The 17,930-nt window shown below is 37.8% G+C and overlaps 1 protein-coding gene across 20 annotated transcripts in view; it reads right to left on the minus strand.

Annotated features, from left to right (window-relative positions):
• The window catches only part of EYA1 (EYA transcriptional coactivator and phosphatase 1), a 362,441-nt gene that overhangs the window by 166,035 nt on the left and 178,476 nt on the right, over window positions 1-17,930 (minus strand). For 12 of the 20 annotated variants that reach the window (XM_045050239.1, XM_045050234.1, XM_045050241.1 and 9 more), the window contains 2 exons: window positions 9,841-9,890; window positions 8,178-8,305 (listed from right to left, as the gene is read on the minus strand). The exons of 1 other annotated variant lie outside the window; for it this stretch is intronic. In XM_045050239.1, the coding sequence (XP_044906174.1) occupies window positions 8,178-8,305; window positions 9,841-9,890 (178 nt within the window). Of the gene's footprint in view, window positions 1-8,177; window positions 8,306-9,840; window positions 9,891-10,573; window positions 10,969-14,928; window positions 15,852-17,930 lie in introns of those variants that run through there. 7 more of the 20 variants (XM_045050243.1, XM_045050253.1, XM_045050244.1 and 4 more) reach the window with 6 other exon arrangements.

A 17,930-nucleotide genomic window follows, 5' to 3' on the forward strand; every position in this document is an offset into this window, starting at 1 on the left:
TTGGATTCTGTGTCTCCCTCTCTCTCTGCCCTTTCCTTGTGCTCTCTCTTTCTCTCTCAAAAATAAACATTAGAATTTTTTTTAATTAAAAAAATAAAATGTTCACCTCCAATCATGACACCTTACCATCTTGTAAAGATACTAAATCTAAGTGTACTAACTGCCTGATCTTTATATAATTCATGTGTTTCTTGGACTATGTGGAAGTTGCTTCATCATTGCTTAATACTATTAAGTCCAAGAGCAGTTGTCATTAATAAATTAATTAATTAGTACAGGTCAAATGCAAGTCAGTTGCTACAGATCAAATTAAAAATCAGCAGCAATGTTGACTGTGGATGTTCTCTGAATGGATGGCCTGTATAATTACTATATAAATTGGTCTGTGAAATCATCATTTTCAAACTTTGAAAACGAGGCTTTAGATACTTATTGAATCTATTAATGCCTTTAAATAAAATGAGTGACTCTTGTCTCTTATAATCACTCTCCTGCATTATCTGCTTAGTCATACGGGGCATTCATTCAACAAATATGTGTTGACTGCTTAATCACAGCCAAGCCTTCTGCTAGATGCCAAGAACACAGTAGTGAACAGGTTTATCCTTGCCTTTAAGGAACCTAGAGACTCTACTAAGTGAAACATACATATAAACGGATGTTGTATTTGCTTCAATGAATCATCCACTTAGACAGGGTAACATAAAATTTCTTAGGGCAGATAAATTATGTCAGTAAGGACCAAGTTATTTGGCTATCAGGGAGCCCATGTTTCAGAGTGTGAAGGATGTGAGCTTTGAGATCGGTCTGACGTGTCTTTGATTCTCTTCTTCAGCACAGTACTGTGCTATTTAAACTCTTTGAAATTAGGTACATAAAAGTTAACTCTTTTGCAGATAAAATCAGGTATGCTATTTCTTGATATGCTTAAGAAACAGTAAGAACTTAGGCAATTCATTTCACAGTCCTCATTTTGTTAAAAAAGTATTGTTTCGGGGCGCCTGGGTGGCTCAGTCAGTTAAGTGGCCGACTTCGGCTCAGGTCATGATCTCACGGTCTGTGAGTTCGAGCCCCGCGTCGGGCTCTGTGCTGACAGCTCAGAGACTGGAGCCTGTTTCAGATTCTGTGTCTCCCTCTCTCTGACCCTCCCCCGTTCATGCTCTGTCTCTCTCTGTCTCAAAAATAAATAAACGTTAAAAAAAAATTTAAAAAAAAAGTATTGTTTCCACTCACAATTCCCTTGATCAGTAATCAATGCAATGATAAAACAGGTAAGCATTTTAGATTTTGATTCATTTCATAGAAAAAAAATGTTTCCAATTGGCCTTAAAGGGAGTACATAAATAAATCAGCTTAGAATGTGTTTGCTAGAGTTCATCCACCTTTTTTCAGTATAATGAGATGTCTCAGGCATGAAATGAAACTAAAAAATCTACAAAACCAACAAATTACCATAAACATAACAACAACCTTTCACTTATAAAAGGGGTCCTAAAACTTTACATAAATCCTCAGCCTAAGTCCTTGATTATTCAGCAGTCACTGAAGACAGCTATGTGTCAGATAACGTTTTTCCCTACCCAAAATAAAATCGGAAAATTTGTAATTGTCTTTTTTCCTATTATATTGTACCCTTGGAGCCAAAAAGAGGAAAAGGAGTCACTCTTAGACTTTACTCCAAGTAAGCAAAGTGCGCACACATAGACCCATCACGTTATCTATACACAGCTCACCCCCAACGCATCTTTGGCCATCAAAAGAAATTAGGAATCACTTAAAGCAAGGAATCCATGAGTGAAGGATTCAGAATTAGCCCAAATGCTAGGACTCACTAAAGGTTCACACAATCTCCCTGGAGGGAACCAGGAATTTCTCCCAGAAGATAGGATGTTCTAAGGGAGGTACAGATTGCTGATGCTACCTAACTTCTGGCCCAGCTAGAGAAGAGATGTCATAGAACTCTGATTCTCTTGAACTGTGAGGTATTGGGGAAGAAGAGAATACTATATACACAGAGTCCGTTTATCAAGAAGTCTGATTCTGTACTCGGAGCACAGTTTCAGGCAATAAGCGTTGGAGTTCCTATTCTTCCTACCAAAGCTATTTATGAGCGATAGTACATCTGCCAATGTGCAAGGCCCTACACATGCCACCGCTGTATCCTGTGACTTCGCCTCTTATACCCCGTCAACCTCTCTCCTCCGGCCACACCGCCTGAACGGCTACTTGCTGCTCCTAGAACATAGCACCCGTGCTCCCATATCCTGGCTTCCGTAACCGCTGTTTCTATGGAACCCCCAACAAATGCCACTTAAGCTGCTTCTTCGAGCTTTGCTTAGTTAACATAGCCTGGTTCTCTAAGAGAAATGTGACCAAATTTACCATCCACTTAAGAATATTTTCTGAGGTAGAAAATGGTTACTCTGAGCAGTAGCAAAACTGTGACCGCTTTTTAGATTTTACAGTAATACTGCTCCAATCCAAATGTGCATATAATAATGACTATTGTAATGAAAAGCAGAGAGGACTTCCCATCTCCGATCCCAGGGAAGCCAACAGAGAGAGACGGCTGATGGAATTATAATTAAGTCTAAAGCTTTGAAAACTAGTAAGAGACAATCCCCTAAAACTTAACCTATTGATGCAATATGCTTTGCACGCGTGGCACCAAGAAGAAATCTCCTACACTCACGCACACAAGAACTTAAAGACTAGAATATAACTGCCCTGGGGACATGGCCTCATAATGAAGTCCTTTTGTCATCAAAGCCTCTGCCACAGGCCGTTTTACAGCTCCACTGTTTGCTAGGGAATGGTGTTCTCCAGTTGAGAAGGCATCCATGTGGAAGGGGAAGGCACCAGTGTTTAGTACGAAGGTGTCAGAAAAGACACTGGCCGGGGATGGGAATCATGTATTCTTTCCACAGACTAATACAGAGATTTTAAAACCCAAGCTCTGAACTCAGAACTGGATTCAAACACTCGGTCAGATATTAGTTGTACCAATTATAAGCCCTGTGCCTTTAAACTTGGCACTGAAGTTTCTAACGCTCTGTTTTGTTGTATGTAAAACAGTAATAGTACCATACAAGTCTAGATATGGTACAGAAGTTAATAAATACAGAGTACTTAGGAAGTCCCAAGTGTGCCCCAGGTTCTACTTATCATCCTCAAAGCAAGCCTGAGAGAGGTTTCTGCTCTGATTCCCATGTTACAGTCGAGGACACTGAGCCCAACAGAAGCTAACCCTGCTAGTGGTCGTGGAGCTGGGAGTCAAACCCAGCGTCTTAACCACGACACTGGGAGGTCAGGAATTTTCTGAAGATTAATGAAACAAATCCTGGAGAATGGTCAGCATAAAAGACTAACATTAAGTTCTTTATAAATATTAGCCATTATCATTATTAATTAGTAACAGGCATGTGAAAACTCTTCTCGGACACAATATAGGCAAATACTAAATCCTAAAATTATTTTGTTCATCCTTTCATGGCTTTTCCTTGTGAACAATTTATAAGAGACCAATTATGTGGCTACAGGCAAACTTTAAAAATGTCATTTAGAAATCCTTTTACTCACAATGTCCCTTAATCTTCCAGAAAGTAAGTCATGTGCAGAATGTAAACAATAATAAAATTAGATTACCATGTTTCTATTGACAACAGAATATTTGACCACAAATATACAAATGTAGCCTTTAAAATGCAGCCTCAAACCATAATTTTATACACATTCACTCCAGCTTACATATTTCTTATAAGATTTCTTAAAAATATTCCAGTTGCATATAACTTTGTTTCACTAAATTCATATTGCAGAGAGAAAAACAAATTCAGATCATTTGTTGGTGTTCTGAGCTTTGTAGAAATGATAAGACAACATTAAAATAGCTCCTGGTAATACAAAATTGAATTAAGCTATCATCCTAAAATATGCAATACACAATTAAATAAATTTTTAAAATCCAGAAAATTTAGCCACCTAATTCAAGATTGTATCTCTTATCACCTTGGGAATCTGATATACCAATTCAAAATTACTATTTGAATTACCATCAGAATTCCTGAAACCCTGTTTGTAGTGAAGATTTCAACCGCATGTGGTGCTATGTCACTTAAAGGCAAATTCATCTGCTTTAAGACAAGTTTAAGCTTCTTTTTGACTTTGAATCTGAATTTACAATAGCAAAAACTCAGAATTAGAGCTCTCAGTTCCACTTGCTCACGCTTCTTTTTTGCCCTTCCCCACTCTTCCTCCCCAGACAAGCAAAAATAAACACTCAAACTAGCAATATATGAACCGACCAATCTTAGGCTCCCATGGAAATAAGACAACGAGAAAAAACAAAGATGGAAAGAATCACTGCTTTGCAAACAAGGCCTTAATTAGGTACGTAAATAAAACTCCTTTTACTGCTATGGCCCTGAATCCTTCCAAAGGAAGGTTTCCCAACAACTTTGCACGCTTACACAACACAGACGTCAACAGGCTTGACATATATCCACACATTAGGAATCCTCTCAGGTTCGGTGCTTTAATATAGCTCTAATGCAAGCATCACCAGCAAGAAGCCTAGGTCTTAAAAATTATGCTGTTACAATCTAATAAGAAATTTCTCTTCAATCCTGTCTTGGAAAACTAACTGCCCCCCACCCCCCAAAATAGGCCAAACAGTTAAAAGAAAGCCACAGTTGCTCATAGTTTTCATAACTATCCATGAGTCTCCTCCAAATCAAATTGTAATTGTTTAAGAGTAAAATATTTATTACTTCATTTGGAAACATATCACTTCTGGTTTTTTTTTTTTCCAGTGCAACTCAGGCATTCATTTATGCTATTTTGTTTTTTTACCTATCTATGCTTTCTCTCTCCAAGGTTTATAAACTGTGAGAAACCAACAGTTAACTACGGTAACGATTCACAGAGAGGTTGGAATAAAATGTAAAATACGAATAGTTGAAACTTTTGAAGTATGAAACAGTAAACAACCATCCTAACTGAAGAACATTTCATCTGGGGAATAAAAAAGCCCAGTATCTGAGGCTATAGCTCAGTGTCTGTCTGTCTTTATCCCTTAGATGAACCATGAAAATAGGCACTAGCCTGTGAGTACAGAACCTACAAACATTGAGTCTTATGATAATTTGGCAGCCGACTTAAGAAGAAACTTAATATCTCGGCCTCTCCATTCCATTCCCTTCTTGTTTGTTCTTCAGATGAAGTTATGGTTTTTGATACAGGAGATTTTCATGTTTTCTTAGCCTCATTATAGGGACAAGTGGGGGCAGGAAGTAAAAAATGGCTCTGAGAAGACAACCTATATAAACGCGGGCAAAGCCAACAACTGTGTCAACTCAATGGAAGTTTTGTTGACCTCGTTAAGGAGAATAGCTTCAACTCAGTTGCAGTGAAGTCACTTAAATATAAATCATGGCATATAGAGCTAAAAATATTTGTCATGGAGTTAGGGGAGATGATTGATACTTTAAACGCTCTCTTACATTTAAATGAATTTCTTGTTTTTCGTTCTTCTAATTCATTGGTAAACAGTACTAGTTTCGAAAGAAGACTTTCAAAGAAGGACTAGGAAAGTCTATAAGGATTATATCCCAGGGAAGCTTGCCAGACACTAGGAGCTCACTAATTTTAACCTTCACTCCTCTAGCGGTGACTGGGGGTAAGGAAACAAATGCGTTACAGAACGCGTAAGCAGCTTCATGAACTGATTCACAAACTTAATAATAACTCAGAACTTTCTGATAGAGTCTGCATCTAAAGAGGCATGTAACATGGATCATAAAGCAAGTCTAGAACCGTATTTCCAAACTATATACGAAAATAAAACTGGATCTCCAAGCAGAATGATGAAAACTCCCTTTATTCTTTGGAGAATTTATTTTATATTGGTACCTTCTAACTCCACTTTAACTACCGTAGCCGTTACAAAGTAAACCCAGGTAAGATCCCTGAAAACAAAACGAACTGCGTAACTGCCTTTGTCTGAAATAGGTCTAAAAAATTCATTTCTAAAACATAAGATCATTAAGAATTTTTCCGGATAAGTAGTAATTTCGAAGTATTTGCCAGATTGCCTCAGCAGATTCCACAATTACCTACAAAATCGTACTCTTTTGAACCACTTATGCAAAAATGGTAGAAGACACATATTCCTGAATATGGACCTGATATCAAGCTATTAAAGGTCAACAAACTGTTAGAAAGACATAACCACTCCACAGGTCCTTAAAAAACAAACCACACGTCATTCACACAAAGCCTTCCTAGGGGGCAGTCCCCATCACAGACTCTGCTTCAGTATTACATGGTTCTTATTCTGTAGGAGACAACCTGCCAGTAAATGATGACAAAATGAAAATGCCTCACCCCCGCCTCATTTGTTTATACGTATGTGAACTACCACCATGCATTATTTCATAATTACTCCAACTAATACGTATTAGTAAATTCTATTTAGCAAAAATGATTAGACATAGTCTTCTTTATTTTTAAGTTACTCTACATGATGGTCTTATTTAGACTTCTCAGCGATGAGGACTATTTAAGGTTTGCACCTGTGGCCCCCTCTGACTCTCCTGTCAATAGCCACCTGCACGAGGGCCCCGGCCTGGGGCCCCCCACCCGAAGGACCTACACTCAGACCGCACACGCCCAACCTACACTGTGTGGCAGTCACACTTCCACCTGAAGCCAAATCCCAAAGGAGAGAAAAAAGGACTTCTTTTTTTTTTATTTGCTCTACGAAACCTACTTCAATACCAGAATTGCTTTCCTAAAAATAATTTCAGTGTCTTTTTGATTGCCTGTCAAAATGGGAAGAGTTTGAGGTGAAGAGCCAACTTCATTCAGAGGTTTCTTTTCTTTATTTATTTATTTTTTGCTAGATCAGCGGAGTTTCTACTTTTGACAGTGACCATTTTTCAGCAACGCTGGTAACGAACGTATTTACTCAAAAAGCAAAATACAGACTATTTACACATTAAAAATCACCTCTGTCGGTATAGAAATGAAGGTATCTAATATCAGAATCAATTCACTTTATTGTTTTCTAGGATCAGAAATGTCCTAACATTCCTAGTTTTAAAAGGCTTCACCAATACGTGCTGGAATACTGCACCAAACAAACAATTATATGGCATTTAGTCTTGTTTACTTTTAAGAACTGTGATAAAAGATCACCATGGCGATTGGGAAATGATGGTTAAGGGTGTTGTTTATGGATGGATGGAATTCTAACATGGATAATTCACTGAACTTCTAGTGAAACTTATGCTGTAAGTTCATTAAGGTCCTGAGGCTCAGTAAGGAATAAGCAAAAATATCGTGTGTGAAGCAGCAATTTTTCAACAGGCTAAAGTAGAAATAAATACAATATGTAACACATACTTGCATATGTTACAGTTTTAAAATCATACATAATACCTAACTAAATGTGCAGAACAGCTCACAATGCACACGGATAGCTTTACTTACTTGTTTAGACTGAGGAAGCTATGGACTAAAGTAGGTGTTTACATAAAATTTACATAAATATTAATATGTATTAATTTACAAAATAATTGTAACACAACTATTCAGGTATACTCTCTAATCCTGAAGACAATAAATTTCATGTAGCTCCCAAATAAGGTTGTATATTTGTAAACAAGGGTGCTTTTTGTTTTGTTTTGTTATTTGCTTATATCTCAATGGTCAGAGACGCAAGAACATTAGGCACACAATTTTACCGGTATTTAGAAACAATCCAGTCCAATGTTACGTGGAAACCCATTTTGTTATATTTAGTATCAAAAGGGAAAGGAAGTAATTCCAAATTCTCACTGCTCAGAGAACAAAACAATGCAAATACTATACTCTGAAGAGTCATCAGCAAGCAGCTTAAAAAACACTCAAAGGTTAAAAATGTTACGCACCCATCCATATAGTGTGTGTCCATTTATGCCAAATAGAACCAGTCTGTTAATGTTACAATAATTTAGTACCGTGCAGCTCCTAACTGAAGGATGAATACTGATTCACAAGTCAAACGACCCAAATGGGAACTAGAACAGTAGTTTCATGGGTTTGACAACTGAAATCATAACCCCCTTGTATATAACAAAGTATACGCTGACGAAGAAACAAGGTGCAAAGCAAATAGCGAGAAGCCAGACACTCACCTTCGGTGCCATTGGGAGTCATGGAATTACTATCTCTATGAGAGTTATCGAGTTTGGGACCACTGGGGGATTCACTACTACCACTCAGACGGCTATGCGGGCTGGTTAGATCCTGCATTTCCATAGACCTAAAGACAAGAAGCCTTCCGTGTGACAGATGTACCAAATTCATAACACTAGTATTTAATGCGCTAACGACTTGACACCCTTGAAACACATTCACACAAAAGTCCCATTGTATCTGTTTTCTTAGACTCCCAACAGTTCACCTTACATTTTACCTTCAGTCATGCTTTCCCAACATGTGGTGCTCAAAGGTGTCCTTGGCCTTACCTAGCTAACCAAATATTCACATGGCGCTTTGAAAAATCTTTTTTTCTTACACAGCTCATCAAATCACAGTGAGACCATTACGTCAAGTTTAATTTCCAAAGGAAAAAAAAATGCAGTCATGCTTTTCTTTTTAAATTGAAAAAACAGAGGCGTTATTTCTGTAAAAGACAAATATGTAAACAGGTATAAAAGGACGAAGCGTCACTGTCTATGGAATCTGTTTCATAAATTAGCACCAGTACTCCCTTATAATTTACCACCCAATTGTAATTTAATGGGTCTCCAAACCAAATAAAACACTTGAGGCCCATAGTGCAGTGACAGGGAAAGAGATAGTCCTGATGCATGTGTTTACTCTGGCAAACTGCTTAATTGTTCCTCTGTTTCCCTTGAAACAAATGCAGCATTAAAACATTATGATGTCGGCTCACTTGTTTGCTTTGTGGATTACATACAGCGTGCCCAATTGAAAAGGGATAAGGCCAACATACAGTGAGTCCCTGGGAGCATTAGCGCTTGGAACACCTCAGCTGTCACTTATTCAGGGAAATAACAATTCTACCTCAATGCTGCACTTTTGCATTTTTACCATATAATAGGTTAAATACTCCCCCCCCCCCACCCCCAAGTTCTTAGACTCAGTAGTTGCTGATTTTATAAAATGATGGTAAAGCCGCCACTCACGTTCACAATTGCAGAGCTATCCGTGTATATTTAATATTCTATTCACGGAGAGGAGGGGGGCTTATTTAAAGCGACTAAAATCACACCCAGATACCCTTCTGTTTTCTGACAGCCAATTTTTTTAAAAAAAATCTAAGGCCCATTCACTTTATTTTAAACCTATGTATTTTTCTTAAAAAAAAAAAAGGGGGGGGTGTTAATGTTCCATTGAAGTGAAGAGTGTTCCTCCCCCCACCAGGTTAATAAAAGCTAGTTATTTTACTTTAGAGGTTGCATTTAGACTGACTGTAAATAGTTTTTAAAGCAGCTTAATATGAACCCTGTAACTTCTGAAGTGAGTTTTTACTTCCCCAATCTTCTAAATCAAACTAGAAATGGCTTACAATCCAACTTTTCTCTCCTAATTCACATTACACATTCACAGTTTACCTAACACCAGAAACTATAGCCCATAATCATTTTCAAACCCAGGCTCCTATTCCCTTTCTACATACTTAACATTTTTTTTACAAGCGCGCGCACACACAAATTGTTAAGTAATTTCCAACAGAGGCTGTTGCTATTAATAGAAATAATTAAGAAATACTAGACAAAAATAGATATGGGTCACAGAAAGGTAATCTCTAAAAATGTCAAATATCCTTACCTGCAACTTGAGGAAACAGCAACATCTGAACTGGTTTGAGATGTTTGCACCTGTGATCGGGGGTAAGAAATTAGAAGCTGTTGTTACTCTGCTTCGGTGTCAGCTCTTAATTATACAGAGCACATGGCTGAGAACGACAATGCTCTCTTTTAACCAAAAGAGAAAAAGGAGGATACTGCAGCAGTGAAAGGCATATTGTCTTGAAGTTGAGGTCTCCACTGTTGTTTCCTCCTGCAGGTCTACCCTCCTCCTCCCCTTGTCAAGGGGGAAGGCAGCCAAATGACAGGATAGTGATTCATCACTGGCCTATGACAGCTGCAAACGGGATTACCCCTCCCCCAATCAACATGCAAAGCAGCCTGGCCCAGGCAGCTTGGAAAAGGTGCTTGGAGAAAAATAGCTATTAGCAAAATGAGTGTGTTTCACAGCAGTTCAAGAATTAACCCTCCAGCACCCTCGGAAGATCTTCCATTCTCTGCTATCACCAGCTGAAACGGAGTTCCCGCCCACCCCTGACTCCTGACAGTTTCTCCTCCTCACCATGGTGGTTTCTCCTATATTTACTATTCGTCATGTAGCATTTACTGAAACAGCTTCTGGGCAACTTTCAGGCAATGCTGAAAAATGTCACTCTAAATGGCAAAGGCAAGTTTTCATACCCCACAATCACATCCCTGAGTGGCGTGTGCTCATGTACTCATGCAAATTTGAAATTCAGTGACTGCTTACGCACCATCGCCTGCTAAAACAGAAAAAGCAGTCAGCTTTCCGTTTAATTTGCTGTCGTTCCAACCAAGAGGACAGAGAGCTTCATCATCAGTTCAACGTCCCAGGGAGCCAGCATTTTGGTGCCTTTGGTCTCCAGATGAACCAACTAACTTAGGCTCACAGGCAGGCTCTGCCAGCTACTACTCTTCCTCCAGAGGCAGCGCAAACCACCAGCAGGTGATAAGCTCAGGTGAGGGCGGGCTGCTGGTTTACAAGCTCAGACTAACGCCTCGCAGGAGAGAGCATTCTGGAAAACACTTAAAATGACTCGGAATTCCAAATCTTTGATGTGCATTTTCATTCAACCTGAACTGACATCAATTAGGGCTACAGAACAAAGATGAGAACTGAAGCATCTCAAATGGCATTAAAGTGATCCAAGCACATTTCTGCCATTGAGTTCGGTTATTTTCTAATTATGATTTATGAAATTGAGGAATTCTACCTTTTTGGCACGAAGAGCGCACTGTTGAAGTCTAGATCCCTTGGTGTAACATTATGTGAAATTTCTAGGTATGTGTTTCTAGAATACATGCAGGATGAAAATCATTAACAGACGCCTGAGTCGTAAGTGAAAATTTAATTTTAATTCCTGCAGATATATCATTTTGTGATAGCAGGCGGCTGCAATTTTTGTTAACGTTCTCACGTAAGAGCAAATGTTTTCCTCTAGAAACTGCAGCAATCTACGAGGATAAATTTTTTTCCTTTTTTTTCCCCCTGCTTTTATACACCTGGAATAAATTATAGGTGAGAACTAGCTTAGTTTTAAGAACTCTCTTGGCCTAATTGTGGGAAAGAGTATGTAAAACACACTTTCTGTTAAATGTTAAAATACATTCCTATTTTAACATTGGCTAGATAGTATAATCCTGGAAATATAATTTTGGTTTCATTGTATACTTTGAAAGTTTGATTATCCTTATATTTGTGGTTGAACCTATCATTAAATTGCAAAGTCAAACTTAAAAATGCACTTCAACATAAGAATTTTTCGACCACGTTTTCTCACTGAAAAAAAATGCATTTGCACTTTTTTTTTAATGCTGCCCTGACTCAGTCTCTACTGTACTTTCATATACTACAATTTTTGAAAGCCCATATCCATGATCTTCATTTCATTAAGTATACTTCAGATATATTCTTTTGTGTCTCAAGGATTATTTAAACCATGTGTTGTGTGTTACTGTATTTAAAAATGACTCTTTAATCAAAATAACTTTAAAACAACTAATCCTCACTTAGGCTGGTCAGCTGAATCCACATCGTGGTCCAGGAAAAATAAATCTACTCTCAAGAATGCGAATGCAGACAACAATTAGACACAGATGTGAGCAAAATTAGTTACAGTTTACAAAATGCTACACTTCACATGCTTTTAGTTTTTTATGTGTAGTACAAGATTACAGGCCAGTAAGGAAACATGCTCTTATAATGACTTATCTAAAAAGAACACCTATTTCTGATTGGTGTTGATTTTCTCTTATGTTTGACAATATCGCTGGAAGTTTCTGTGTTTTCAAGGTCCAAGAGCATAATGTGTTTCAAAAATCATTCATTAGGCAGATTTCCACTCAAAAGAGAAAAAAAAATTATTTCATGGTTTTCAGGAAAATGCTGTTAGGCATTCAGTAAGCTCATATTTTCTGCTTCATATCCATAAACTTAATACGTTTCTTGTCTTCTTCTAATCTGGTATTTTTAATTCAAATGTTCCTACGAGTACAAAAATATTTCCCCTAACATTACAAAGAGTCATCTTATATTACAATGAAGTCACTTCACTCTAATGCTTTTTAAAACTCTTTGTATAGAATACCCACAGCAGCATACATACTGAGAATTGCAGAAATACAAAGAGGAAAAAAGATAGCAGAACGTCGTAGAATTTAAATTCAAGAATCCTAAACTAGTAACTTTGACTTCTGATTAGTTAATGAGGTCTTTTAAGTTTGCCTTTTTTCTAATTAAATTTATAATTCTTCACAGATGTAACTTTTGTTGATGTTCAATTTGTCTCTCTCATTTTGTTAAACCTCACATAGTACTTCGCCAATCCATTGAATAGCCACATTAAATCTGTTAATACCATGCTCTTCAACCCCAGAAATTATTTCCAGAAGGCAAACTTGCTTTGAGAGATCATCAAACAAGACTTAAGGTACACATTTTATCACATTTTCCCTACCACAGAGCTCAGGACGCAGAGCAAAATTCATGACTTTTGCACTGTTTATTATACTTTGCTAAATTACAAATCAAAAGCATCTGACAGAAGATCATGTATGAAGCCAAAAAGTTAATAATGTTCTGTGAAAAGTAAACTGTAAATGGAAAGGGGTTCTAAATCTCAGCAGCACAGAGCAAATAAAATGTAGGTACTTGTCTCAATTATGGGTTTTCCATAGGCTTTTTTGCTTGCTAGAAGCAATTTTTATAAAATGGCTATAATTTAAAACTTTTCCCCCCCCCCAAAACTAAAAAGACATTTTCAAAGTGAAAGTACTGAACTTATCTAAATAAATAGACTTGGCAGGCAGGCTGCTTTTGCCCCCCCCCCCCCCCCCCCAGATCAACCTGAGTACTCCCAAATTTGAAAGACAATGGCAATTTTCTAATCAGAATGTATTTTATAAGAAGGAGACTTAGGCATAGATCTGCTTTTTTATCAGAGTATACTCTTGCTAAAATCTCCCTCAATCGATATTTCTAACTCTGGTGTCAATGCTGTGATAAAAATCTAAACGTAAAATCAAAATGAACTCCTAGGAAGACGAAGATGTCTTTTAAATGTTAACACTTATTTCCTTCTTTATCAAAGACTCCATAAAATGAATGCTCCAATGCTGTTACTGAACTTAATGTAGGAGGCTGTATTCCTCTTTGACATACCTCGTTTGAAGAAAATGACAACATCGAGTCCCCGTGAAAACAAAAACAAGTGTTTAAATGACACTGATGCCACCATGGTTTTAAAAGATTGATTTCGAAATGAGCACTCATTGAAAATGTTGAATGAAATGCCTTTGCTATCTGATTAAATGGAAGAGAGGGTTTTATTCTCACTGCAAGTCTTTTTTTTCCTCTTCCCAGTGTATTCTCATAGTAGGAATTTTCACATTCAAATGGAAATTTTCTTTTGAGAAAATCATTTATCATGTGTACGAAACTCACATAGCAGCTGACTGCCTTGTGGCACTCTAAAACTCAACAGTGGCTCAATCAGGCTTCTCTGTCTGTCACCACGAAGAATTTTCAGGATTGAAAACCCATGGCTGTTTGTTCATTTACTGAACACTCTGGGCCTTAGGAGAACTCAAGCAAGCAAGAAAGTCAAATATCAAATATTTGATAATGCAGGACTATTCATGTATGCATGTGCTCAAACCCCAAACGGTGGGCGAAAACACTCACAGAAGCCTAAAATAAAAGCTACTTTGAAAGACGCATAAACAAAACAAAACAAAAAACAATCCCAACTCTATAAAACCACACTTTGTGCTTAACTACCAACTTTTTGTACCCTTGTCTTTTTAAGAAATGCAACATGAAAACACTTGTCTAAATTCAATGGCAGGTCTGAATTTACTGAATTCTTGCAAAAGCTAGACTTAAATGTGTTCAAAAACTCCTCCCAAGAAATATAAGCCCATGAGTCATTAGCAATATAGTGATTTTGAATGACAAATACTTTAAGTGGTAATTCAAAAGTTGAAGAATCTTCTTTTAAGTTTCAAGGTCCATTCCAGTCATCTAAAGCGTCAATAAGCGAAAAGTATATTAATTTAGCAAATGTTTATTATTTCACCTTTAGAAGACGAGCCTGTTTCCTATAACGTGGGGGAAATTTGTTTATTGAAGCGAAAGGATTTCCTTCCTTAAAAAGTGGTCTCAATTTATTTTTGTTATCTGCTGTGCTTTCAAAATGTGAATTCTTCCCTCATTTTCTCATATCAACCTGAGGTGTGGAGGAAAAGTTATCTGTGTTGCAATGGAGATTACGCATAGGTATTTATCGCTTTGTTCCATATCGCTCAAGAATATTTGAGGTTTGTGCAGCAATTCAGGAGAGATAATGAAGTAATCTCCCTGCAAGAATACAGCCGTGTACTCTATTTCCACAGATCACAACCACAGTAATTGCTAACAATTAATTTGTAATTGTCTCTTAATGATGCCAGTCGCGGAGCTAACAGGGGGGTTAAGAATTCTACTTTTGTGATGGAACCCTGTGGCTCATAAAATCCCAGGTCCAAAGTGTCATAATCTTGCCCGTGCCCTCATGTTTTTAGTTTAAAACAAATCCAAACAATTACTCACGGCGCTCCTGGTATCTTGGGCTTTGCCCACAGGACAGCTGTTGTCAGTCCCTACAATTTTTCAAACCGTCAGCTTGTACTTACAGCGCTTACATCTGCTGCGTCCACCCGTTTTTAACGTGCTCCTTCGAACTTTCTGGTTTAGCAGACCTCCATTCCTTGGGTAGGTTTGCTCCCGGGGAAGGACGCGTGCGGGTTTTTTAGGCGCTCCCAGCGGAGCCCCGCGCTGCTGGAAGCGGGGCGCCTCTGCAGGGGAAAGCCCGGCCGCGGGGACGGCCGCCTGGCCGCTGCTGCAGGCTCGGGCTGCCGAGCGACTGAGCGAGAACGCTTTCCCCAGCAAGAAAACCGCCACAGTGGACGGCAACAGGAAGGCTTAAAGTCGGAAGTGGCACTGGAGAGTTTCTACCTCGCCCCAAACTCGGAGCCATCAGCTCCCACCGATCTGTTTAGGAGCCGCTGTGAGCCCTGCGCTCTTTCCCCACCAAACAGCGGCGGCAGATAGCATCTGAGAACCCTAGACAAAGAAACGGCAGAATCTCATCCCTCGATTTGTTTGCGCAGCCTTGTAGGTCTGCCCGTGGAGCCTCGGGGCTTTTTTTTTTTTGTTTTTGCAACGCAAACCACAGCTATTCTCTTGTTCTAACCTTATTGGTTTAAATGCAACAATTGAGAGGAGCACTGCTCCGTCTGACTCAACCTTGCTGCTTAAAAAAAAAAAAAATTTATTATGTAAATGAACGCGCCCCACGCTATCTGAATAAACAGCTGTGTGAGAATAAGTTCTCGGAGACACTGTCGACACACATCTCCTGCTCCAGCAGCTACCAATTACGAGCTTTGGGGAGTAGTTACACGTTATCTTTTATACTTTTCCAAAACTTTTTTCAGGCCCTGAAACTTGGGGAATCAGTACTTTGCAATTTTTCCCCCCCAGTGCAACAACTAACGGGTCTGGGAAATTTTAGAAAAAAGAATTAGAATGGCCACTTATATATTAAGTACGTAGAGGGAGAAAACAAGCAAACGTGTAAGCTATTATCAGTTTAACAATGAAAGCCTGAATGATGATTCTGCAGTGATTTCTAGAGGGGCAAGGGTTACATGAGCAATTGGGGGGAGGGGGTATGAACCTGATAATATTTCGGTGTTGATATTTGAAAATCATTTTTGGGAAAAGATTGATTTCATCTAGAACTCTTTCTTTACATTTTGTTCTTTTAAAAAATTCTAACTAAACTCAGAATCTACGCATGATAATCCGCAACACTTATCTGGTGAGTTGAGCTCTCCACTATTATGACTAAATTGCAACTTCAGTTTAAGATATTTACTTCCTTTCGTGTTTTAGACAAATAAAGGACTTCAGTTATTAGATCGGTGATAACCGTTACATTGATTTCAAATATTTAAAGGAGGTGTCACTTATGTGCCTATTCTATATTTTTGTCTTTTCCTTCCCCCTCCCCCCCCCCCACCAGCTCTCTACCGTAGTTCAAATACAAATGTTTATTTTGGTACTACTCACGCATCATAACCAATTCTGTACTCCAAAGTAAAATCTTTATACCCACTGGATTTTCTTTAAAACTGTTTTGTCATCACCGATAATAAATACTCTTCTGCGTATTTGGTCTTTTATTAACAGTAAAAAGCACCTTTTTTAAAAGTTTCTTGCTTTGCTATGAAAGAACATTTTTAAAATCACAGCAAATTCCTAAATGATTTCATGATACATTTCCAGATCATCAACTAATAAAACAGATACAGTCTTACCTTTGCTTTGCTAATTTGTGCACGAAAGCACCATTCTGATGCAACCACAACAAAAAGCTTCTAAGGAACAAAATTCAGTATGGACTGTCTCCCTTACTGCCCCCTGAAAGGATGCCAATCGAAATTCCTCAGAAAGGAACGCTTTGTCAAACCTAAGAGGCAGCTTAAACTGCAAACTCACCTAGGATTTCATTTTGTGTGGTGCCAGCAAGGAATCATGGGCTAGTCGTCTGCCATATTTGGGAAGCTAGGTCAAAAAGCAGTTGATGGCTATTGGATCTGTTCATATATGCAGCAGAAATAGAATTACATTACCACCTACAGCACTTTCTCAAACCAGAAGTGTCAGTTACTCAATATACTAAAGTATAGATGCAGAAAATAAAACACAGCACATGATGGAGGTTTCTAGTGCTGTGAAATAAAATGTAATGTTACATTAATTCAATCTATGATGTCAAGCACCCACGTAGTAACTGCTTTTGCGATCATATTTATTTCTAAGGTTCATCAAATAAAAATCTGAGGTGCTGGTTGGAGAATTCAACCTTGCTTGAAACTTTACATTCAGCTATTGTACCCCTGCTTCCCATAGTTGAAAAATTATCCTAGATGTAAAAGGGTAAAATATTAGTTTTCTGATCCATGGGAGATTATATTTGCAAATCCAGAAGACACAAACTAAATGAAGTCAGAACAGCAGGAATATCATGTAAAGTATCTGACTTTTATACATAAATTACTTGCCTATATTATAATCAAATTTATCATATTACATTAGTTTTTATATTGAAATTCAATTATTCTTATTTATATAACTAACCAAACATGATACCATTAAAGAAATGATGCATGTAATTATGAAGAAAATTATGAAAAGCATGATGAAGGTAATATGACCACTAATATGACACAGGTCATGCTTCATAATTATGTAACAAAGAGCTTAGTCATTGGCTAAAAGAAATATCCGTGTGCAGATATACCAATTTTAAATGGTTTCCTTTTCCTAAAGCAAAATTAGGTGGATTAAAAACAATCACATGCTTATCCATAGATTTGTGTCTGGTTACTACTTCTGAATATCAAGTATGCAATAACAACCATACAACTTACACCAAAAATAAGTTATTCTCTGATAAATAGCCAATATGTAAGCCATTACTAATAAGATCCAGTTTGTAGTATACTGTTGACTTCCTATTTCTAAATTTTCACTAACTATAATTA

Source organism: Felis catus, chromosome F2, assembly GCF_018350175.1.
Source record: "Felis catus isolate Fca126 chromosome F2, F.catus_Fca126_mat1.0, whole genome shotgun sequence".
NCBI lineage: Eukaryota > Metazoa > Chordata > Mammalia > Carnivora > Felidae > Felis > Felis catus.